Source organism: Haliotis rufescens, unplaced genomic scaffold (assembly GCF_023055435.1).
Source record: "Haliotis rufescens isolate VD_foot unplaced genomic scaffold, xgHalRufe1.0.p SCAF_1, whole genome shotgun sequence".
Lineage (NCBI taxonomy): Eukaryota > Metazoa > Mollusca > Gastropoda > Lepetellida > Haliotidae > Haliotis > Haliotis rufescens.
The window spans coordinates 77,652,411-77,678,767 of NW_025963779.1; the positions used below are offsets into that span (position 1 = coordinate 77,652,411).

At 38.7% G+C, this 26,357-nt stretch overlaps 2 protein-coding genes across 8 annotated transcripts in view; one reads left to right on the forward strand and one right to left on the reverse strand.

Moving 5' to 3' along the window:
- LOC124147828 lies at positions 1-3,450 on the forward strand. Its single transcript, XM_046518619.2, has 3 exons — positions 1-778; positions 1,276-1,422; positions 2,969-3,450. The coding sequence occupies exons 1-3, from the start codon at positions 340-342 to the stop codon at positions 3,133-3,135; spliced, it is 753 nt and encodes a 250-aa protein (XP_046374575.1). The 5' UTR covers positions 1-339; the 3' UTR covers positions 3,136-3,450.
- A 3,388-nt stretch (positions 3,451-6,838) lies between these two features.
- Positions 6,839-26,357, reverse strand: part of LOC124147873 (coiled-coil domain-containing protein 60-like) — a 45,450-nt gene continuing 25,931 nt past the window's right edge. For 2 of the 7 annotated variants that reach the window (XM_048401359.1, XM_048401353.1), the window contains 12 exons: positions 26,101-26,200; positions 25,296-25,346; positions 22,976-23,204; positions 20,997-21,008; positions 18,461-18,590; positions 18,154-18,220; positions 17,735-17,817; positions 17,487-17,627; positions 16,762-16,923; positions 15,281-15,374; positions 12,034-12,075; positions 6,839-9,657 (listed from right to left, as the gene is read on the reverse strand). In XM_048401359.1, coding sequence (XP_048257316.1) covers positions 9,346-9,657; positions 12,034-12,075; positions 15,281-15,374; positions 16,762-16,923; positions 17,487-17,627; positions 17,735-17,817; positions 18,154-18,220; positions 18,461-18,590; positions 20,997-21,008; positions 22,976-23,204; positions 25,296-25,346; positions 26,101-26,200 — 1,423 coding nt within the window. In that variant the 3' untranslated portion in view covers positions 6,839-9,345. Of the gene's footprint in view, positions 9,658-12,033; positions 12,076-13,496; positions 13,518-14,157; positions 14,179-15,280; positions 15,375-16,761; positions 16,924-17,486; positions 17,628-17,734; positions 17,818-18,153; positions 18,221-18,460; positions 18,591-20,996; positions 21,009-22,975; positions 23,205-25,295; positions 25,347-26,100; positions 26,201-26,357 lie in introns of all 7 variants that reach the window. The other 5 variants (XM_048401354.1, XM_048401356.1, XM_048401358.1 and 2 more) reach the window with 5 other exon arrangements.

The following is a 26,357-nucleotide window of genomic DNA, read 5'->3' on the forward strand; positions in this document are numbered from 1 at the left end:
CAAATAACTGCAATCACCTGAGGGAGGCCTAGGTCGCCCCGTGGGGAATGATGACGAAGATATTAACATTGAGTCAGTCGTGTCGGCCACACTTGTCACAGTCCTGAGACTTCAAGCAGTGCAAATCCCTGGACCGTCATCTGACGATGCAGGAATAAGTTTAGGACTGTGATATTTTAACCATTTTGAGTTGTATCCAAACTGTTTCTTTCCTAACGGACTCGGACTTCTGATATTACGCCGTAAGTCCTTGGTTTATTTGCTTGGTGTGTGCTACATTCGCGGAGGATTTGTACCTGTTTTTCTCTGTTCTGCATTGCGTGACTCAAAGTCACCACGATGTTGAGATACAGTAACTCGACGGCAGCAGAACAATTTCGAACGGCCATCGCCGACCGGGCCCGTGTGCATCCCTATCAGAAGACTGTATGGGTAGCCACCCCGAGGAATGAGATCGACAAGCCAACGGCCATCGCCGACCGGGACCGAGTGCTTCCCTATGAGAAGCCTGTTTGGGTGACCACCCCGAGACATGAGATCGTCAAGCCAACACGCCAAATAGACCCCATGGTTAGAAAAAGACGACGAAGTTGGTCCTGCCGGAAGTTGTCCGATTTGGAGATAGCTGGAATTATATTCGCGTTGATTGGTCTGACAATCCATATTGTCAGCATGGTAACGGATTCCTGGGCATCACACAAGATACAGTACAATACTAGTGATTATGAGTATGCTGGTATCTTCCCTCAGAACCAAACTCTGTATGGCTGCCTTCCAAGTATGTAAGACACAGAGGACGTCGTTTGTTTTTCCTGCTTTCTTTGGTATCAATGAAGTCCAAAAAATGGGTTTGGGGTTTTGTAACAGCGTGGATTTAGGGGACTGTACCGAAACCCCTTAGATATTATATACCACGCTATTTGTCTGGTCCAGGCTTAGTTATTAACCTCTAGCCGAAAATTAGATGGTTGTAGCATTCAACAACTTCACAAATCTAGTTTTACAATATCCGAAAGGGTGCATAACACACGCGTTATTTATGACTGAACAAGGAGCATTGGTTTTGTAATAACCCGGAACTGGTGTGATAAAGTTTATATCCCGTTATTTGACATTGTAAGTGATATGACCCTTCACCAGCTATATCCTGAACCAGGGAAGTGGGATTCCTTAATGTCCACATTTGGATACTGTGGAGAGAAATAAACGCAAACGTAACAATTCTAGTTTAACATACACCAATGGTAGACTGGGAGCTGTTCTATGTGTTCACAGTTGGGCCTGTAGGCGCCGCCACCATCGTCGCCCTGATCTATGGAGTGTCTGTCCCCGTCCTGTTCGTCATTTACACCACCTGCTGCTGGAGACGCTGGGGAGGGCGTTACCTGGAGTACGCCACTGCTGCAAACTGCTTCGTGGCAAGTACGTAGAGAATGCCGATAGACGCAAGATAGACCCCGTATATCCATAACCCAAGTATACTCATTACTCATTCCTATTTGCTTAGTATACCGCTACCCCAGTATATCCTATTACCCCAGTATACCACTTACCCCAGTATACCAACTGCCCGAGTATATCACTTACCCCAGTATACCACTTACCCCAGTATATCACTTACCCCACTATATCACTTACCCCTGTATATCACTTACCCCAGTATACCACTTACCCCAGTATACCACTGCCCCTGTATATCACTTACCCCAGTATATCGCTTACCCCAGTATACAAATTGCCCCAGTATACCACTTACCCCACTTAACTTTCCATTTGATTTAACGTAAAAGGATAAGCGTGCTGAAATGAAGTCTGTTTAAACTATCTGGACAGATATCTAGACTTACTTGGGATGGTCCGGTTGTGCCATCAGTGTCCCCTTCGAAGCTTATTTGGTCGTGAACTTTCTGTGGTATCTGACCTCGCTTTCGCTGGGTCAGCTGCCATAGAAAGTCCGCTGGTTTCGTAAAAATGGTATCTAACGAGAATGAGTGTAGTATTCTCTATATATCACTCACCCCAGTATACCACTTACCCCAGTATATCACTTACCCCAATATACCCCTTACCCCAGCATACGACCTTACCCCAGTAAACGACCTTACTACAGTATACCCCTACCAGGATAGGTATAACCCATGCACACTGTGGCAAGTTGTATTCTGTGTAAATGATAATAACGTGCTTATTTTCGAAAGAGGCATTCTTTTGTATTAACCATTAGTGTGGAGGAAACAATCTTCGAGCAGGCAGCATATTATGTATGGTTCTAGAAGGGAAAACACAAATCTGCAAGGGGTTATATAATTGATCTCGGTATTGTAAGTTTCAGAAAAGCTTGATAATGTACAAGCGCAATGACAAAAAAAGTCCAAATAATCTATATGAGGATTCCCAGAATGGAATCGTATTGTCAGATATTATCAGATTAAACATACCGACGTTTTTATTTTTAGATCATCCATTTATAATGTGTAGATCATCCAATAACGAAGTTTATGTTAAAACATCTGGAAATATAGAATGGGTGACGTTAACAGGAGGGCAAAGAAAGTATTCGCTTTGATTTGGCCAAAACGTTACAAACGTTATCAAAGAGTTACTAGACTGAAGGAGCGGTCGGGTAGCCTAGTGGTTAAAGCGTTCGCTCGTCACGCCGGAGACCCGGGTTCGATTCCCGACATGGGTACAATGTGTGAAGCCCATTTCTGGTGTCCCCCGCTGTGATATTGCTGGAATATTGCTAAAAGCGGCGTAAAACCATACATACTCACTCACTACTAAACTGAAAACAGATTCCGAAACACTGCAGACTTATCCAAAAGTCCAAAACACAACGTATGGTACCCGTATCAAATACATCACCATCGAATAACCATTTCTTGTTTGTTTCAATTTAAGCCACCGTCAAACAAGGGTGTATACTTTCTTTTGCCCGGCAGTGTATAACACGATGATAATGTTGCAGCGCTTGGAGTTCTCGCGGCTCTCCTGTTCGCGGGGCTGAGGCTCTGGGGATTCCCAAAGAGCGGCTTCCAGTTGGACTACAGCTACTACCTGGACATCGGTGCAGGGTTTGGTTTCCTTATTTCCGGAATCTTATTTCTTGCACACGTGTGTCTACAGTGGAATTGACACGGATGTCAGGAATTCTTCTGTGATGAGACGGAGGCTTGGAGTTTAGTGGAGTGACTACTGCAGATGGAACTTCCGGTTGAACAAATGTACCAATGCTAACTTTTCAAACTTTGTGACAACAAATGGCGACTACTTCTCATTTCGACATGTCAGTTTGTTTTCCCCTCCGTGTTAAACAGCAGGCTTAAACTGTCTTAATCCTCAGCAAGGGGCGACTTGACGAAATAAGAGGTTGAAAGGAAGCTATGGAGCAACATCCAAAGGCTTTAAAAATCAAAAGCAACACTTGAACAATAAAATTTCTTTTTCGTACTTGACACGAGTTATAATTGTTTATAAACACCTCGCGCAAGGACTTATGGGTACACAAAACCCGTGACGTTGATATCACAATATTAGCCTCGTTTTGAGAGTTAAGCGACACTAGCTCTGTGGCTATCTTTAACGCTGCTTTGAACATTATATCAGGTATGTCACCGCGTGTCAGCTTCATGTGGCAGGAACTACCACCGTGTAAAACTCTGTTCTGAGACTCTACCTTGGGCCGCATGCTTCCCCAAAGACACTGTCAGTCAAGTAACGTGCGAAGCTACACACACCTCTTTGAAGGCAACATTTTACATGCAAATCCGCTGAATTTGTCTTAAGTATATCCTGAATGATTGTTGACGCTTGACGTGTGAATTTGTTGCGATGCATACAACATAGTCATCCTCGGTATCTCCAGGGCTCACATTTCCGCAAGCCTACTACGTATAAGTATAGGATGACAACATAGTATAAGACATAAACTGTCAACGCCAGAGAATAATCAGTCCCGATTATCTCCAGAAACAGTTTCCACTGGGCTCAAAAGGCACCATGGTGGTGACAATTATATAAACATAAATGAAAGTCTGTGAAGGTTGGTTGGTTTGTTGATTAACGCCCCACTCAGCAATATTCCAGCTATATTACGGCGGTCTGTAAATAATCGAATCTGGACCAGACAATCCAGTGGTTAATATCATGAGCATCGATCCACGCAATTTGGGATCGATGACATTGCATCAACCAAGTCAGCGAGCCTGACAACCCGATCCTGCTAGTCGCCTCCTACGACAAGCATGGGTTGCTGAAGACCATTTCTACCCCACGGGTGGAAAGTCAGTGATAACACAATGTGTTCACGAAATAGAGTAAGCATGTCTTGTTCTACCGGTAGCACCTAAATGTTTGTTTCCTGCCTAATGCCGCGTAGCAGTACCACTACCATAAGTTCATAATCACACCTAGTCAAGGTCTTGGTGTTCCTTACTGGAAATATCATTAACATGAAGACACAGATGAAGGACATCACCCTGGGCGTCTTCTATTACGACCAAACTAGTTTACTGGGGACCACTTCTTTGTTGTGTAATGCCAAACTCACCAAAAGTCCAGCTACATGATGGCGGTCTGTAAATAATCAAGACTGGACCAGAGAATCCAGTGACTGATATCATGAGCATTGGTATACTAATTGGGAAACGCTGACATGCAGCAAGCCTGACCATCGATCCGGTTAGTCACCTCTTACCACAAGCATTAGTCGCCTTTTAGGGCAAGCATCGGTTGCTGAAGACCTATTCTACCCTGGATCTTCACAGGTGGGGGACCGGGACACCAACTCCATGAAGATCATAATAAGAATGGAATTGTCAAAGAATTGTCATTACATCTTCACTATCATTTCATAAGTTCCCTTGTTTTTTAGTCGGTAGTATAGCTGGAATATTGCTGAGTGCAATGTTAAACAACAAACAAACCATCAGGGGCCATACAGTGTGGTGTCCCTCACTGATAGTCGGTAGTATAGCTGGAATATTGCTGAGTGCAGTGTTAAACAACAAACCAACCATCAGGGGCCATACAGTGTGGTGTTCCTCACTGATAGTGTAAGATAAGTGATCAGCTGTACTTCATTGTACTTGAAGTACAACAATTGTGATTTAAGAACAATCAAGCAAACAATTTATAACAAAACTTTTTTTATTCAAGTTCATGGCTATCTCATATTATCATGATTATTGTAACTGTGCAATTAGATAAACTAAAACCAGAATATACCCAGTAACCAAGCCAAGAATACCAAATGTCTTTATTTCATCTAGGATTAACCTACCAAGCATTAATTGTACCATTAATCTCTAGTTGAAAACAAGCAAGTAATGTAACATTATTATCACTTATGACAATTATTCAACACTTTCTTTCACATAATCTTATTAGACATCAAAACTAATGTTCTTGTATTACATAAATCTTTGAAGGTTTAAATTTAAACATAAGTAATGGTGAAAAACATGATTGATAATTCTTCACAGGGAACAACTTTACTGGTGCAACATCATGGCCCATATTTTTACAAAGATAATAGCTGGGCTGTTGCAGGTTAAAAATAATAAAATGTAAAAGCAAAAAACAAAAATTGAATTGCTGTGCTGAAAAGGCAAATGTTTTGGGTTTGTTTTAACATGTACTTTTACATATACTTTTTATTTCAGGAACACTAGTCGGGACATGTACCCAAAATAACTACTGAAACTATTTTTTATGCCACCATAATCAATCCTACATCATGACATGCTTACCAAGAAGTTCATAAAATGATTTTACAGCTGATATTGGGAAGGGTCAATTATTCCTTTTGTTCATACTTCAATCAGTGAACATCCTGATATTGTTTTCTAAAGAATTAATAAAATACATTTTAGATTTGAATTTATTAATAATTTTCTTCATCCCACATATATAGCATATATATATAATAATATATCTCTACATGACTTCAACTGAGGTATCAAATTATGTATCACATACAATATCACTGCTTGGTATTTACAGAAAACAGGACAAATACTTGCAGACTTCCACAACCTGTCAGAAATCAAACATCAGTAAAATCAACAGGTACACCATAATCTACATGTATCAACAAAATTCTCTTTTCTGTCACAACTGCAGAAGCATTAACGATGAGGATGTAAACATTGTAGAGAGGAAAGCAACACAACAAGGTATGAACTGAAACATAATTACAAATAAGAGCGTTCAATAATTAATACTATAATAATTACAAAAGGAATTTGTTACACATATTTAGGCAATTTTGATTGGTCGAGAGCTCCCGAAAACTTGCACATACTGTATTTAAAAAACGCACAAAAACTTGCATTTATACATCATGAATGCATGTTTTTCCCAGAAGTGACAGAACTACTTTCGCAATGATGTCGACAATGTTTTAGTCTATAAATCGCTTGATGTCGGAAATTCCCCTTTAAAAAATTTGGATGAAAGTGTTAATAAATAAAGACAAACACTTTCTTTCTGACTATGCCATTTTATGCAATTTACTTTGATGTATGCACAAAAAATAAAAAATCAATTCTTAAATGCTAAATTAGTAGACAATAGATTGTGTAACTCTCGTGTTCTCTTTGTCAATAAGGAGTATACATGTACCATGGACCTGATTCCTTTAAAATCAACATACCGGTAAGTCATCTTCCCGAGGCAAGGGAGTTAACTGACTATAAAAGATCAGTTTCCACCCTTGCCAAACTAGGCTGGTGTTATGGAGTTAATTTTGGCTGGACTAACGAGTCTATGCATAGTCGAATCAAATTCAAGCAAGAAATCGAAATCCGGTTCGTAACTGTCATGCAGACTTTGGTCGATTGCAGGGTTTGCAAAGCATGTGCACTGCCAACTCTTTGTCTTTTCATGTTTTTAATCAAGATGCTCACATGATTTGATGCACTTATTTTCATTTTATCACAATATAGATCTTGATTATCGATCAGTTCGTCTTGACTGGTCGCTGCCATTTTGTTCAAAGCAAATGCAAGTGATACGAGAATTGGAATCTGATTGGTCGCCAGGAGAGGCATAAAAGGGACATGCCCGTGTCCATAAATAATTATCATCAATACTTATCATGGAGTAACAGTGAAGACAAGCTTAGAAACATAGGAAATGGTATCAAAAATAAGAGAAATCAAAACATTTAAAAAAGTGTCTCATCTCAGTGAAGGCCCAATAGTCCCAACCATGTTTGTCTCTCTCCAACGATGCCTCTCCAGGAGAGAATGTCAGTACAAAGTTCATGATGTACATTCACTGGGAATGGTACCATCTGTATTTACAGAGCTTCATGGTAGTCTGTTTTTCATTTGTCTCTCTACTTGTTCTCGAAAGGAAACAGCAGATGCCATGACAGCTTCTTCATGAAGACATGCACAGTAATCAGTGTTTCAAAATCAAACAAGTTCATTTGTGATGAGATCCACAATACAAAACTTGAAAACTCATCATTGTCATTTAAGGAGCTGTTTTCAATTGTAGAAGGGAATATAACTGAAAATACTTGTACTATACAAAATTTACAACAATGGCACAAGAACTGTCAGTAAATAGTATTTTGCAGTTGATATAGCATACCCTTCTTACACACAATATTGATACATGGCCATATGATATAAGTGAGTGAGATAATCTGGTTTAACGCAGCTTTGAAGAGTATTTCAGTTATATCACAGCATGTCAACTTAAAGTGGGAGGAAATCCCACGAGGAAAGTGATGAGGGTCTCAGACGTTTTCCACTTCATTACTGAAATCCACAAGCATCAAGCATGGGTATGGCACGGACAAGAAAGAGAATCAGGGCGAATCTGGGATCAAACCCAAGATGATAGGTTTCTGACCTGCCTAAGGGATACAACTCTCCACAACTAATAAATCGATTATTGAAATAATTAGGAAATATTTCAAAGTGCATTTTGTCATTGAGAGATGCTCAAATGAGTACCATGAAAACAGCCCCAACTCCACTCATTCATATCATCCTTAGACATGATGTTCCTGCATGTTTGCAGAATGCAAACGAAAACAATTGAATTTCACAAATATTACCCATAATTAACAAATACATAAGGCTAAAAAAAATAATAGTCTTAGTTCTCAGGCACCGTCTGCATTATTATAAAGTCTGCTGCACGTTTCCTTTTTATTTCCATTTTCCAAAAACATAATACTATTAATACAATCCTAATCCTAATAAAAATAATGCAATCCAATATAGCACGCAGTTACTTCCCTTTACATGGGCACTGTTCCACTGTACATCTTGTGTTATGGTCATGGACGCATATAGGAGTTTGTATGTTTGTTTATACATGTATAGGGAAGCCCTTTCCCAGGTTGATGGCACACAACTGTTTATTTGGTTACATACTAGTTTGAACAAGAAAAAAATAACACATCCACCCGCTCTATATTTTCAAAAGTCATTACCTGAGAACCAGTTCTTTTATTTTTTAAAGCCTAACCAACATGCAACATGGTCTTCCAGTCAAGACACATTTTGGCATATTCAACAGCATTGGAGGTTCTTGAAGAAACTTCTATTAATACTGTTAATAACATTAAAAGACACATATATATGTAAAGCAATGACACAGGCACAGTCATACCAACTACCCTGTGGATTTCAAAGGCTAGTATGGTGTGTTATCATCTTTGGATAATCGTCATGTGGTTTGGCTTGGAACATTTCATAAGACTAGTGAACAATATCATACATCATGATAAGAAGTGTCTGAAAGAATATATATCTCCCAATGACTATGGTAGGTTGAAAGATGTTCATAGACAACAAGTTGCAATAATGTGAGCAGATTCATTCTTTGGGATCAGTCATGGTAAAGTTTCACAGCGTATCAGTTCAGAAAAATTAAATACAACTAGCATCCATTCTGAACGTCAAGAAATTCTGAAATTTATAGGAAATTTCGAATACATTTCTTTTCAGTAAGATTCTGGTACACTGTACATTCACTGGGGCTAAATTTATTAAAATCAAATATTTATATTTACTTAGGTTTAGATAGAAACTACCCATACACTGAACTGTGTATTTGACTTAACAATGGAGTTAGCATTGTAAATATACAAACATGTTGTCACCTTCCAGATATACATGCAATGCTTTCTTTACAAAAACATTAAGAAAAAATTTATAAACATAGTTCAAGTTCCTAATTCATACATATTCTCAGTTATTAGCTCAGTAGTAAATACTTTGAGAATGAAACTCTTCAAAGATAAAGGTTTAATTAAACTAAGATCATCTTTGTCTGATATGTGTTTGAAACAATTAACAAAACAGTATTTTATGTTTGAGATCACGTTTGAGATCTGCGCACAAAGGCAGATTGAACATATCTCATTTTGGCACCGACAGCACTGAATTCTGGAGTTGCAGGAACTTCCTCCTTCTTCTTGCCCTTCAACATAGGTGGCGCTGTCTGAGGCCGCTGTATCTTGGGAAACTGCTGCTGGAACCATTCTTCATATTCCTCCACCGTCATCTCCACGACCTTCTCCCGGCAGAACTCAATGGCGGCAGAGATGTCGGGGCTGCAGAGTTCCCAGTCTCGCAGAGTCTCCAGGACCTTGAGGAACTTGTACACACTCTGCTTACTGGTGCTCTCAACCTAACAAACAGCAAACACACATTACTGGACTGCCAGTTCCTGCTGTGATCAACCTTTCTGCTGTGGTTGTTTGGTTGGTTTGTTGTTTAACGCCGCACTCAGCAATATTCCAGCTATATGACGGCGGTCTGTAAATAATCGAGTCTGGACCAGACAATCCAGTGATTAATATCATGAGCATCAATCCACGCAATTGGGTTGATGACATGCATCAACCAAGTCAGCGAGCCTGACCACCTGATCCCGTTAGTCGCCTTTTACAACAAGCATAGTCAGCTTTTACGGCAAGCATGGGTTGCTGAAGACCTATTCTACCCCGGAATCTTCACAGGTCTCTTTCTGCTGTGTTATCAATAAGTCAACCTATGGTTACAGAACTCAAAAATCATTTTTTTCTGTCTCAATTTAAACAAACAGCAAAAACACTTTACTGATCTTCCATGTATACATTACACTCAAACATCATCAATTTGTGGAACACAAATATGGTTCATCTGACAAAATTTGTTAACACTGCATCTATCACAGTCTGCATGTATGCCACTAAATAAGCTTATCCTAGGTTACTGGCTATCCCAAGACCTTAACATCAAAGAAGCTAAAAAATATCTACATGTGTACATGCAAGTTGTGCTCAATAATATTTTCCGAAAATCATAAGAATAGCTAAATAATTGAGGGCATATGATTGTGCATATGACACATGTCTATTGAAGAACAATACCATTTGTATACGTATTTTCTCTGATTTCTATCTTTGTAATAAATGTAAGTATTATCATTGTGACTATTAATGGTCTATTACATCTCATCAACGTGTTTCATAAATTACAATGAGAAGTGCAAAACAAGTGAGTCTCCCAAGGTGTTTATGGAGACTGTGCCTACTACTAAACTACATGAGTGACAGTGAAACAGGTTGTTAGTGCAACAAAACCAAGAAACCACAAGTGCACCTTAACAAAGTATGTTTGCCCGCATCACAAATGAGAACAAAATGATAATTTCATAATCCTACACTATTCACATCTATACACAACAAAAAGCAACCTTCACAATCATGTCAACTTCTTCAAACTAACACCTTTGGACATTGGCATTGAATGGGCATTTAAAGTTTGTTCTGTTTGTTAGTTGTTTAACTCAACACTCAAAAATATTCCAGTTATATGACAAAGGTCTGTACATAAGCGAGTCTGTGCCAGTCAATCGAGGGATTCACATCATGAGCATCGATCTTAGCAAGTCAGCGAGCCTGTCCACCCAATCATGTCCCCTCTTACGACAAGCATTCACTGTTGTATTTACCATAAATATGTGTTTAGGAAATTCAATATAAAATGTACTCTGTGAAGCATGATGTAGTCAACATGTTTTGTCGGCACGTATGCTTACTCTGAATATGGGAGGTTTGTTTGTTTGTTGTTTAACGCTGCACTTAGCAATATTCCAGCTATATGATGGCGGTCTGTAAATAATTATGTCTGGACAAAATCCAGTGATTCATATCATGAGCATAAATCTATGCAATAGGGATACGATGACATGCATCAGCCAAGTCAGCGAGCCTGACCACCTGATCCTGTTAGTCGCCTCTTACTACATGCATAGTCACCTTTTGGGGCAAGCATCGGTCGCTGAAGACCTATTCTCACCCGGATCTTCATGGGTGAATATGGGAGGTAAATATTAAAATATTTCTAAACTTAAGATAGAGATACTGAGCTATATCATATATTTTACATATTGTCACTGGTCACATATTGGCTGCTGTCATGACTGGTCACTATTAGATGTACTCAAGGTCTCACTGATCATGAAGATGATTTTGCAAATTAGGGACTTGGGCTTTAAACTGTGACATTTCTAAATTTACTCCACCATCCAAAATAGGGAGTTGGCTAATAGATGGGTCTATAACCATGACACTATTGTAATACTGCATTGATGAACTTCTGGTTCATTTTGCCCTAGTGTCAGATGAACATGACGTAGAAATGTATATTGCATTGTTGTAAATAAATATACCTCTGCCCATCATTAAATCCTATCCAAACTCTCCATTGGTAGGCAGATAGATACTTCTGTACAACAATACAATCATTCACGTCTATATGGACTATTTGGCTTTATGTCACGTTCATCTGATAATTAGACAAAAAACAAATAAGTTCTTCAAAGCCGTAGTACAGTAGAGTCAGGAGTATCATAAATGATTCCTACCAAATCAAACACACAAAGGGATTTGAAAAGTGGATGAACTTAATGATTGAAACAAATATATGTTAATATTCATATTGACAAACAACACAACATAACAGTGCTGTAAACGTAATGCTTCAGTCAGCTCCCTGACGTCTGTGGGTGACATGTTACCTGCTGGATGGGGGCCCTGGTGGACTTCCTCCTAACTCTAGGCTGCATTCAACAACAAGCATAGTGTATCACACACTCACTCTACGCTATATAGGTTCAGTACTTCAGCAAATCCCTACAAGCACCTCTCAACAGTCACTAGAGGGACTGAAGCTCACCTTTCATTATTCCACTTTAAGAATCATTGCAAATATAAGTGACAAAAAACATTTCCATAATCATAAAAAATCTGTTGTTAAGAGTCTGTTGTATAATTCTGATTATATCATGAGCATGTGTTTATGAATCATTATCAAATTGTAATGATAACCAGGTGTTTGTGAAATGGTCAGCGTACCCCGCCCCACCGTTGGTAAAGAATTGCTTCAACTATTAAGGATGGATGTACAAGTTGTTTCGTTTAACTCTTCTTTCCTTTTACACTTTAAAAATTTAACTTTGCAAGGTTAATGGTTAAATACTTAATTTTATTCAAATAATACCATTTGATATTGACACTTATTTCTCTGTTGAACCCTGTTCCACATCAGCAGTTGAAACTAGTCATGTGTTTCACTCTCCTCTGTGTTTACTGCTCATAACATATTTACAAAGACATCTATCCTAATCTATTCTAAACATACTTCATGAAATATATTATTGTGTTGAGGAACCCAAATGTTTGTAGCTTGTGTATTTTGGCATCAGATGCTGCCAAATATCACAGAACGGTCTACAGTTTCCTTTGTCTTAAATCTCCACTGCATTGATGATGGACAATGGCACACCCAGAAAGCTCATCTGTTGTACAGGTGACCAAAGCATCGTTTCTACAGCACACACAGCTCACACACTCTTCAGTGTTTAGGTTCTTCTAGTACACATATTAATGTTTTCAGAGGGACCTGTTTGGCTTAACTGACTGGTGATTACGATAAAAAAACTCTAACATAAGAATGGTCAAAGTGTAATGTTAAAATTAAATGCAAAATGATGTTGAAATACTGCTTAACATAAAAGAAAAATCATGTGCAAGATAAACTTGCACTTGGCCTTACTTGGCATTATTCACAATTGTGTTTAATAACAAAGAGATAGTACTCAGTGCAAGCATTTTCGTAAAATATGACTTCCTGAAAACTGAACAAAGAATAATCATTGCTATTCAACCATATACTGACTAAAAAAATCAAAACCTATTTGCACTGACTTTTACTGAGTAAAATTATCACTGCATGATGCTACTACATACTGACCACCCGATCACAACCCCCTGATTATGATAGTGAAACTAAAACCCTGAACACTGAAGTGTTTCTGGAGAGGATGTTTGCGCAGCAGCATGACATCAAACATGCAACAGATTGATTTATTCTCATATCAGGAACTATTCAAACACAAGCACTATGTGGCAGTGATTAGGAGCATACAAAATGCACAAATTAAGCTATTATAAATTGCTTAATATATTAGTAGATACATACATGTAAATTCATTTCTGAAATCTAGTAAAAGGATTGAAAAATGAAAGAATTTGTTTCAAAGTAGAAATGGTAAAAAATAAGAATATTAAGAAATCAAATGTTATTTGTAAATAAACAGCATACAAATATTACTGCATAAAGAAACAACATCAATTTTGAACATTATCCTCTTGCCTGGCAACATACTTACTGTACATAGACTAAGGGTGTGCCCTACCAAAAAGACAGCATTACTTCTTATACAAGGCTACCAAAGTTTATGACTTTGGATATACTCCATGATAAAAAATACAAGTTTATATCCAAAAGGATGATAAAAAAATAATAACAAAATGAAAAAACATTATATAGATATCAGTTTCAATACAAAAAATAATGCAGAAAAAGTTAGACATATGACAAGCAGCAAATAATATAAAATAAAGGCTTGTAAAATGTTTCCTTCAACAAAAGTCTAACATGCTCTCAAGTGCTTGAAGATGTGACAATGATTATTGTCCCAAAGCAATAAAAAAATAAAATTGATAAAAGCCAAAAAGATGAAAACTGGCAGAAAGGTACCAAAACCAAAAGAGAAGGTATGTAGAACCAGTGTTTGAAAAAAGTTAGAAGATATCCCAGAAGGAATAAATAAAAACATAAACTTTGACTTTTGACGTACAGAATCCAAATCCAATTGCACCTAATCAAAATAAAATGCTTTTAAGTTATGATCACAGAAACTTATAACTTAACAGATACTCAGTGTCATTATTGAAGGGTCATCTAAATATGTAGGGTGTCAAACATGAACATATGCCAACAACGTCAATTTGAGTATGTTGACAATGTGATGAACAGTATAAGAAGATGCCTACGGCACACTGTATTGGATGATTTTAAGATACTGGAAAAATGGTCGACTATTAAAATCAAAGAAAACTGCAAGGTTGAATGAGATGGAGAAAGTTTCCTAAAACACACGCCTGATTGCAACCAGTGGTTTAACCCATGCATGTCCAATGCATGACAAGTGACAGTCTAATTGGGTATAAAATTTGTCATTCCAGATGTAACTGAACTGCACTCTTGGAAGTTGAAAAAACAGCATTTCTTGAATACTTATATTTCTTATTATCCCTGTGACCCGTTAATAATGATGCTGAGTATACATCACACATTAGCAACATGACTGGTAGGAATCAATCATCATGTAATATGTACTTGTTATCACACATTCAATCAGTATCACATATTTATTAACTTTGAGAAAGTATTTTGAATATGTAAAGATACATGATCCTAAATACAAGAGAAAAGCTTTAATCCAGAAATTAAGAAAACTTAAATGAATAAAGATTTACCATCAATTCTTATGCTTTGTGCATACCAGAATTTGTTTTTCATAAAGCACAGAAACAAAATTAAAAATTCTGAGTTTAAAATTACATCAATACTATCAACATTTCACTTTAACAAATCGAGCATTGGTACTCGTACAATATGATCTACGAGGTCTGTTTAGATGCAGGAAATCAAAGGTATTTCAAATATTATTCAGTTGTGCCAACACTTAATACCATGCTTACACACCAAAACAAGAACTGAAGTCTTCAGAAAATCACACAGAATGGTTGAAGAAGAAAGTCAGAATACATGCAATTTGGGGAAATTTGTAAGCAAGAATTATCTTGTGAATGATTTACATATTCATATTACCACTGTATCAATATAATATCATAACTGACAGTGGTGCTTTTAATAACATAAGATGTAGGTACATCAACAATGGACAATGTACATACCATGCCGAATCTTTCCAGTTTAGCCAGGATTGTTTTATAGTACCACAGCCCTTCCCGTGCCTCCTCGGGTATACTGTCACGAAGTACTGTGAACCTTAAAGTACAGACAGGATTGTTTTATAGTACCACAGCCCTTCCTGCACCTCCTCGGGTATACTGTCACGAAGTACTGTGAACCTTAAAGTACAGACAGGATTGTTTTATAGTACCACAGCCCTTCCCGCACCTCCTCAGGTATACTGTCACGAAGTACTGTGAACCTTAAAGTACAGACAGGATTGTTTTATAGTACCACAGCCCATCCTGCACCTCCTCGGGTATACTGTCACGAAGTACTGTGAACCTTAAAGTACAGACAGGATTGTTTTATAGTACCACAGCCCATCCTGCACCTCCTCGGGTATACTGTCACGAAGTACTGTGAACCTTAAAGTACAGACAGGATTGTTTTATAGTACCACAGCCCTTCCTGCACCTCCTCGGGTATACTGTCACGAAGTACTGTGAACCTTAAAGTACAGACAGGATTGTTTTATAGTACCACAGGCCTTCCCGTGCCTCCTCGGGTATACTGTCACGAAGTACTGTGAACCTTAAAGTACAGACAGGATTGTTTTATAGTACCACAGGCCTTCCCGTGCCTCCTCGGGTATACTGTCATGAAGTACTGTGAACCTTAAAGTACAGACAGGATTGTTTTATAGTACCACAGCCCTTCCCGCACCTCCTCGGGTATACTGTCACGAAGTACTGTGAACCTTAAAGTACAGACAGGATTGTTTTATAGTACCACAGCCCTTCCCGCACCTCCTCAGGTATACTGTCACGAAGTACTGTGAACCTTAAAGTACAGACAGGATTGTTTCATAGTACCACAGCCCTTCCCGCACCTCCTCAGGTATACTGTCACGAAGTACTGTGAACCTTAAAGTACAGACAGGATTGTTTTATAGTACCACAGCCCTTCCCGTGCCTCCTCAGGTATACTGTCACGAAGTACTGTGAACCTTAAAGTACAGACAGGATTGTTTCATAGTACCACAGCCCTTCCCGCACCTCCTCAGGTATACTAGTACTGTAGGTTAGTTGTTGTTGTTGTTTTGTTGTTTAACGCCACACTCAGCAATATTCCAGCTAAATGACGGCGGTCTGTAAATAATAATGTCTGGACCAGACAGTCCAGTGATTGACATCATGAGCATCAAACCAAGTCAGCGTGCCTGACAACCCGATCCCATTAGTCACCTCTTACGACAGGCATTGTCGCCTCCTACAACAAGCATGGGTTGCTGAAGACCTATTCTACCCCGGATCTTCACAGGTGTCACATATTGCACACATGTGGGATTGAACCAGAATTTGAGGCAAGATGAGAGACTAGTTGAACAGTAGGCTATACCACCAACTAACATCAATAATAAACTTACTGACATGAAATACTGCTAATTGTATTTTTTGGTAGAGTTGTGATGTTTTTTTACCAATTTCTTTTTGTTGCCTTGTCCTTGTCTTTCTTCTGCTGTTCAGCCGGTCGGTGGAGGATTCGGTCCGTGGAGTCGCGCATATCTCGTAACGTGCGGTGGAAACTGTGACCTTCAGCTTTCAAACCCACCAGTTTACTGCTGCATTTCACCATTCTTTCCCTAACATACAAATGATATTCAGTTCATCATGTCCATGCTAAATCAGTTCATCTTAGCATTCCATATGAAGCATATTGCATAACTGTGTTGTCCAGTACACTGCAATCTTTATTTTATACATCATATTGCCATTCCTTGTCAAATGAGTGAGTGAATGCCAGTTATCAAATCATCAATGTTCCGGAAATAACGCCATCTGTGAATGACTACAGCCCAAAGGGACTCAGTCAGGGAGTACTCATAGGCGAATCCAGGAGGTGGTCCAGGGGGTCCAGACCTCCCCAACTCCCTTTTGAAAACCAAATGTAGCATGTTGTAGGCAGTAAAATTATCTGAGACAGGAATAAGATTTTGGACCCCTCTCTTTTCAAAATGCTGGATCCGCCCTTGGCATACTGGGGATTTATACTCAGGTATGTGCAATAGGTCAGACACGTGAAATGATCATTTGAGCAAGCTTTCAGAAAATCATTTTTCAATTAACTACGAGAGTTATATGAAGAGATAATAATCCACTTAAATGACAAGGAAAGTGACCTGGTAAGAAAAGGTTAACTCAGTACCTGTCCATCTGTTCCAGAATGTCATGAAGTGTTAAAGCTTTGTCCTCAAGAATCTCAGAAAACTTCTGTCTACTTTCAGTTGTCATGCCAGCATGACGGTTGCTGGGCAATGATGCCATGTATTCCAGGAGTTGTGGTGAACTGGAAAGAAAGTCACCGTGCTATGAATTGTTCTGACAACAGACACAGATAATGGTACACATCACCTTCAGCTCACAGAGCTGCATGGGGAATTTATATCAGCTCACCTCTTTGGTCGTATAAAATGCACGTCAGCTCTCAGCTCACGGGAAGCTTTCTTGTCTGGGCTGACATCGATTGTATCATGATCCTGCAAGCCAAAACAGATGTATTAAACAATCATTTCCAAGAATAACTCTGAACTGTGCCAATAGCATTGATTAATGCTTTGTCTCTGAAAATATATAATTTTGATAGACAGAAGCATCTAAATTGAAAAGGGGTGCTGCAGCTTGGGATCAAACCACCGACTTTCCACTCTGCGGGCAAACGCTTTATCCACTAGACCACGGAGGCGGGATACACACCCTGTAAGCTTGAAGGATACAGGGCTCGAGGTCATGGTTAAAACAGCTACCGATACCACAAACAGACCAGAATGAGGCTTTGGAATAGATATTTAAATTCAAATAAAGTAAATACATACCGTTCCTGGTCGCTCTGGAGATTTCAAAATCGATTTTCGTGATGTCCTGCCATCATGTTCAGATTTCCTAAAGTAAGACGTATATTTAATTCATAAAAACTCATCAAATAATAGAAAAAAATCCAATTTTGACAAACTGTTAAAAGGAAAACAGCTTCCATAAAAAGTATGTAAGCTGAGTTAAGTTTCGTTTCTCTTTTTGTAGAAGATTTTAAACATTACGTTTCCTGTCAAGTAATATTTATTCCCAGGTACTACAGCATGCAAGCATCGACTATACTAGTAGACATTCCTCCCTACAGCTGACCTGTCCTTGCCCCGGTCAGAGAGAGATGTCCGGACGTCGGACCGTCCAAGCATCGCCTCCTTCCTCTCCTCCTCCTGCTGAGACTCCCGCTTCAGACTCTCATAGTACTCGTCCAGAAACTTGAATATGCCTGCAACATGGACGAATATATATGGACTTATACAATCTTTGTACTGTGTGACATTTTCACCATCAAACAAACAACTTAATTTTTCATCATTAATTACAATGCATATATATCCACAGGTATCAGTTTATTTTAGAAATACAAATAATCTCTTGACAAGATTTGATTATGAGAGGTATCCAAGTTTTTGTATTTTCTTCAAAACAATATCTTCCAGACTGTATTTTTATCATATTTTATCACGGATTATCACTGTCTTTCCCTCCTATAAAAGTCATGAAACAAAAGAGCCAAAGAGCTATATCATAATTCACTCAAAAATGATTTGATATTGAAATATAAATATGATATTAATATTTTTATATGGAATTAAACATAACAGTATTAAACTGTGTCTGAAGACATAAGAAAACAGCTACGTCTATCAACAGTAATAAGAAAACAGTAAATCATATAAATATTCTATCAATGTTTTAGTTAAGTTGTATATTACCATATGGATGGAATACAGGGTTATGACTTTAAATAATCTCTTGTTTTAAACAAGCAGCAACTGTTAATTGCACAACTACATAAACTCTGAAGCCAAAACTCTCAGCTAAAACATACAATTTTAGTGACTAGAGTATAAGCAGTATATTAAATTGTTAACACACACACATTAATCTGGACGTGTATACATTACATGAGTTGAGGTAATGATAATAACTAGATATCTTTTCAACAGACAAATTGGGATTATAGGTATAGTATTATTCAGCCAGTATGTATTACAGAGACAGACAGGCTGGGAATACATGCATTGTTATTGCAGGCTTGCAAATGCCGACCCTGTTTTGCTACAGACATGCAACACATTATAACACATATTCCATATTTGGTACTTAGTAAATGAATTAGCAGCCTGACCTCAGCCTGACCTCCAGGTAATATCAGTATGATCATATGGTAAAGACTCAGGAAAGAACATCAGCCAATCATACGTCTACCGTAACACCTCAAGTTATTGTCTACTGGAGCATATATACATACATGCACCCACAACCGTAACACCTCAAGTTATTGTCTACTGTAGCATATATACATACATGCACCCACAACCATAACACCTCAAGTTATTGTCTACTGTAGAATATATATACACACATGCACCCACTACCGTAACACCTCAAGTTATGGTCTACTGTAGTATATATACATACATGCACCCACTACCGTAACACCTCAAGTTATTGTCTACTGTAGTATATATACATACATACATACATGCACCCACTACCGTAACACCTCAATGACAGTCTACTGCAGTATATACACACACATGCACTGTCTAGTGTAGCATGTCGAGTTATAGTCTTCTGTAGTATATAACACACATGCACCCACTACCGTAACACCTCAAGTTATTGTCTACTGTAGTATATAACACACATGCACCCACTACCGTAACACCTCAAGTTATTGTCTACTGTAGTATATAACACACATGCACCCACTACCGTAACACCTCAAGTTATTGTCTTCTGTAGTATATAACACACATGCACCCACTACCGTAACACCTCAAGTTATTGTCTACTGTAGTATATAACACACATGCACCCACTACCGTAACACCTCAAGTTATTGTCTACTGTAGTATATAACACACATGCACCCACTACCGTAACACCTCAAGTTATAGTCTTCTGTAGTATATAACACACATGCACCCACTACCGTAACACCTCAAGTTATTGTCTACTGTAGTATATATACATACATGCACCCACAACCGTAACACCTCAAGTTATTGTCTACTGTAGTATATAACACACATGCACCCACTACCGTAACACCTCAAGTTATTGTCTACTGTAGTATATAACACACATGCACCCACTACCGTAACACCTCAAGTTATAGTCTTCTGTAGTATATAACACACATGCACCCACTACCGTAACACCTCAAGTTATTGTCTACTGTAGTATATATACATACATGCACCCACTACCGTAACACCTCAAGTTATTGTCTACTGTAGTATATAACACACATGCACCCACTACCGTAACACCTCAAGTTATAGTCTTCTGTAGTATATAACACACATGCACCCACTACCGTAACACCTCAAGTTATTGTCTACTGTAGTATATATACATACATGCACCCACAACCGTAACACCTCAATGACAGTCTACTGCAGTTTAACACACACATGCACTGTCTATTGTAGCATGTCAAGTTATAGTCTTCTGTAGTGTATAACACACATGCACCCACTACCGTAACACCTCAAGTTATTGTCTACTGTAGTGTATAACACACATGCACCCACTACCGTAACACCTCAAGTTATTGTCTACTGTAGTATGTACACACACATAGATTGTCTAAACAAAAGCTGTACATCATTTACAATACCTGATGATTTTTCTGAAAAGACGTTGATGAAAACATTTAATCAAATCACTGGGTACAGGGTACAGGGTACAGTTATAGGGTCCAACACAGAATAAATACACAATCTGTTGTAATAATAGACTGCCACTATGTACTTTTACCAAAATACATCTCCACGTATACCATCACATATAATTTGTTTCAAGTCTCTGGTGTTTGTTGGTGTATAAGCACATAGACAGAATAGCAGCTGTAACTAATCCGATTCCTTGACGTTAAATCAGTTTTGTCAGATCCAATTATGTTGTTATCTACACGACAGAATGACTGTCACATGACCATTAAAAAAGATACCATGACAATGTCACAATATATCAAATCTATAATGTCACAAATCAATCATGTTATTGCAAATGCAACTCTTAAAGAAAACCTGAAATAATATTCTAAAAGGTGGGCATTATTGAACACATATGGTCATGTCTTTGAAAGGCATTTAGAAGCGATACACATAAGGTGAGTGAGTGAGTGAGTTGGGTTTAACGCAGCTTTTAACATTATTCCAGTTATATCACACTGTGTCAGCTTAATGTGGGAGGAAAGCCTGAAGTGATGCAGGTCTCAGACATTTACCACTTCGGTGAAACCCACGAGCACGGGTATGGTGCTGACAAACCTAGAAACATAATCGGGGCGAACCGGGATTCGAACCCACAATCATAGGTTTCTGGCGTGCCCAAGGGACGCAACTCTGCACAGCGAATTGCGGCGCCTTAGACGACTGGGCCACCCGTGCCCCCGATACACATAAGGAAGAGAATTTATGGATGTCAGCTTGAGTATTATGATGAACACACTGTTATGGAGTATATTCATTCACCTGATGAAGGAGGAAGTATATACCCCGAAACATTGTCTTCCTCATAATAAAGAAGTTGACATCCATATATTCTCTTCCACATATGGACCTGGTCAATAAAAGTACTATAAGGAACGGTGTATGTGCAGATTGACAAGGATGATCACAATTGCATGTACTGTTCATGGATGGGGGCATGGAGGTGCATAACCTAGGTGCTATTTTGCATATTCCGAAAAGAAACACTGTAAATCTTGAAAGTAACGCGAGCGAGAATAAAATGCAAGTCATCTTTGTTCACAGTGATTAAACTTCGCATTTATGTCTCCAAAATGACTATCAACAATAAGAGGGCATCATTTAACTCTCCAGTAGTTCAGACAGGTGCCACCCACACAACACTTCGTCAAAGGCTGACACGACCCAACGCGCACCGATAGGCTTCATCACACTCCTCAGATCTACAGCCTTTGTCTTGTCATCTGCCGTCAAGTTTGTCAATCAGTGAACTGTTGTTGGTTCAATTATGTTATTGCCTTAGAGCTTCTGTAATGCCAGTCAAGGGAATAAACAAATAAAAACATTGTGCTTTTTTTTAAAAAACACTGTTTATTGTTTTTACAGAGGTGCTCTACTCAACGCTAAAATTTGCTGTTAAGGTTAAGGTAAGGTAGGGTTAAGGTAAGGATATATATCATTCCATTGGGGATGGGGTGGGGGGAGTCGCATTGATATTGAGTCACATTTTTGGTTAGGGGTCGGCAGTCGTATTAATTTGGAGATGCATTAATTTCAAGATTTACAGTTTGCAAGAAATACTTGTTAAAAAACACAATGCTATACAGTTTCAGTCAGTAGTTTCACATTCCGCATTATAAATCGGCACATTGATCAAGTTGTTATCTTCTTCCTCCCTACTGATATCTGAACACGCCATCCTTTGATGAATGTTTTATATGTAACAATATGCACATCTTGTTCAAGTCACCATGTTGCTGAAATATTGCTGATACAAAATGTCATAATTTGGGATAGAGACCATATACGATCTCTGTTAGGGATTGGCTATACCAAAAATATTACGTAATTAATTCTTATGAAATTGTACCATCCAAACTGCCACATTTAATCTGGTACCTACTCTTGTTATAGGTAGCATCCTCCTCTTCAGGAATTGTTTCGGCACTCTCCTCCATGATCACATTATCCTGCAGGCCATGGTGCGGAAGCTGCCCCGAGCTCATGTTGAGCTGGGAGGTGCTGCTGCTAGGGCTGGCCGACATAGACGTGGATGCTGTCCGCGCGTACAGGTGGGTGCTGCGTCGCTGTAGTGACGCCCGGCTTTTTTGGGTGCTGACTCGTTTATGGGTCTGCGATGGGAAATATTACACTTGCAATTTGACAATAGTTCCATGTCCTTCTTCACAAGATTCATATCCAGGATACAGATCAGAAGTTAAAAATCATCAAGGAACAACTACAATGTAATTTATGCTAACGTTATGTTATCATAATACACAGCTTTAGGAATATTGAACTCTATATTCAATAGTGACCATATTGTTTTAATCAAAGTTTTGCTTGCTGCATCTTTGAATAGTCTTTCAATCATTGCACAGCATTTCAGTTCAATGTGTAAGGTGAGGTGAGGTGAGGTGAAATGGGGTTCAAAGTCGCATCTAAGTTTATTACACTTACATCGCGATGTTCATGCATGTGTGTGTGTGACTGCTTGTACCAGTCCAGACTGATGCCGATTTATAGTGCTAGCCCATTGAGATACCTTGCCGCAGTTTAACATGAATACCCCACTCAGACACAGTATACTGACTCTGAGCCAATCAGCCCTTGTTTTAGCCCCTTAACGCCGAGCACCAGACAGGGTAATAACAAGTAACATCTTTTGGTATTACACAGCCGGGGATCGAACCCTGGACCTTCCACTCTCCGGACACTCTACCACTAGACCACGGAGGCGGTCCAATGTGTAAGGAATATTAATTAGCCTCAAGGTGCGCAGGTTGCAGATGTTTACCAGACTGGAAGCCAGAAGTACAGGTATGGTCCAGGGAGACCACAGATCACAATCAGGGGAATCTCAGACTCAACCTATGATACACTGATCCTGACAAGGCTAGAGGGCGAGTGCGTGAGTATTGTTTTACGCCGCTTTTAGCAATATTCCAGCAATATCACGGAAGGGGACACCAGATATGGGCTTCACACATTGTATCGATGTGGGGAATCAGACCTTGGTCTACGGCATGATGAGCGAACACTTTAACCACAAGGCTACCCCACTGCCCTTTACAAGACCAAGGGACACAACTCTGCATCTCAAACTGGGCCTACTGTACCCCTGGTCAAGGGCATGAGGAAACCAAAACATATTTAGTGAACTTGCTTCAAATAACAACAGTTTAAGGACTTTTGTACATTCCTACAGAAAATAGTACATTTACAACCCATATTTATACCATATAACATACTGTCTTCACATAAACACATGTATTGTTTTGAATCTTTTCATGATCTTAGGATATGATAACTATGTCATGGCACAAAGTGGCACCGATACTTTGGTAAATTATTACAACCCTCTCATTAATTCATGTGCTAGGGCCGACTAACAGGAATGGATGTTCAGGCTCGCTGACTTGGTTGATGTATTTCATCATATCCCAATCACGTAGATCAATGCTCATGATGTCAATTTAATCACTGGATTATCTGGTCCAGACTCGATTATTCACTGACTGCCGTCATATAGCTTGAATATTGCTGAGTGCAGCTTTAAGCAACAAACAAACAAATCCGTCAGTCAAACACTCAAACTACCGGTAATTCATGTCTTAAATTAGTAGTGGCGGACATTCAAATGTCTACCATCAGAACTCAGTGAGTAAAACCTGAAACCAAGGTGCATTATGTCACGAAAAAAATAGTGTCAATGACATTCTTAGAATGAAAACATCAACCACACCTTAAGCCTTGTCACATGGGTACCGACAGAAAGCATGCATGTCTGACAGTACCCATGTGACCGCCAACCACACTATTATAAACATAGCTTGTGCAAAGTGCAGGTGCATGCAACACTACACCAAACAAAGAAGTAATAATATTGCAAATTTACTTTTTAGAAAATGGGGATTTTAGCAGACTGATGATTGGGAATTAATTAATTCAATTGTAAGTTTTATATGAAAAGTCAAAGAAGCAAACATAAAATATCTTAATTGTTTGGTGCAGGTGAAATTCAAGTCAGGCAGAACATCAAGCAGGCTTCAAGCACAGGCACTGGAGTTCAAACATACAGTTTGGTTTGAGCTGTGTACATTTCATTAATTTGGGCTGATGGATGGATGGATGGATGGATGGATTGAAGAATGATGAACGAACGAAAAATTTAATCTGTGTTTGAACTCAAGTGCCCTTCCCTTCCCTGGGTCGCAGCTTACCAGTAGCTTGGTGGCAGAGAAGAAATTCATAGCTTTCATCCAAGGATTTGTCTTAGGCATAGCAAGCAGGTGAATAAAGCACTTACAATGTGTATTGGAATAAAGAAATATAATCTTAACTACAACAATCATAGAAGAAACAACAACTATTTATAAATATAAAATAATATGTCCATAAGCAGAAACCCATTGATGTAAGACTTTGAGCATTTGAGAGAAAAGTATGCCAAACTATCTTATTATATGATACAAGAAAACTAGATAATCCTATGTTTTTTAATAATGGGAAAAGTCAAATACCATAGTAAAAGTGTTTTATCTATAATCAATTATGGGCCAAAAATAAAAAAACTATACATGGAATGCTTTGATGCAAGGATATATATCATGGGATGCATGGCATCATGAGGATGTCTTCATGAATCAGTATGAAATAGTGATGATACCAGGTGTTCGTGAATACCCAGCGATAAGCATGTTACTTCATCTATAAGAACTGAAGCAATACCTGGCCTAAAGTGTGTTACTACTTACATAAGAACTAAAGCAATATATGTTACATCTTGTATAAGTACTGAAGTAGTATCTGTCCATAAGCATCTTAGTTCTTACAAACATGCAACAAAATATGCCATACCACAGAGTGGTTTTTAAATAGCTTAGGAACCAAGATTATATAATCTGCAGAAAACACATATTGTGGCATATTAAACCCCTAATTCCAACAGCATACACTAGCATCCTCCATGATGTTTGGCCTCAGTGTTATGCAATCTGACAGAAACACACAAAGACAGGTAGTCACCTTTCCAGTTGAGGTGTTGGTCACAAACTGCTCCCATTTATTTTCTGCTTGTTTTTCTCGCTGCTTTTTTTTCATGTTCATCTTGGAGCCGCCAATCTCACTGAAATGTTGAAGAAATACTTAACACTAACTTACATCAATACATACAGGAAGCTCCAGGATATGCATCCTCTACATCTCCAGGGCTTGCATATCGGTAAACCCACACTGACCCCTGGATCCATTCCCGTAGTTCTCCATCTCAAATTACCCGCCCT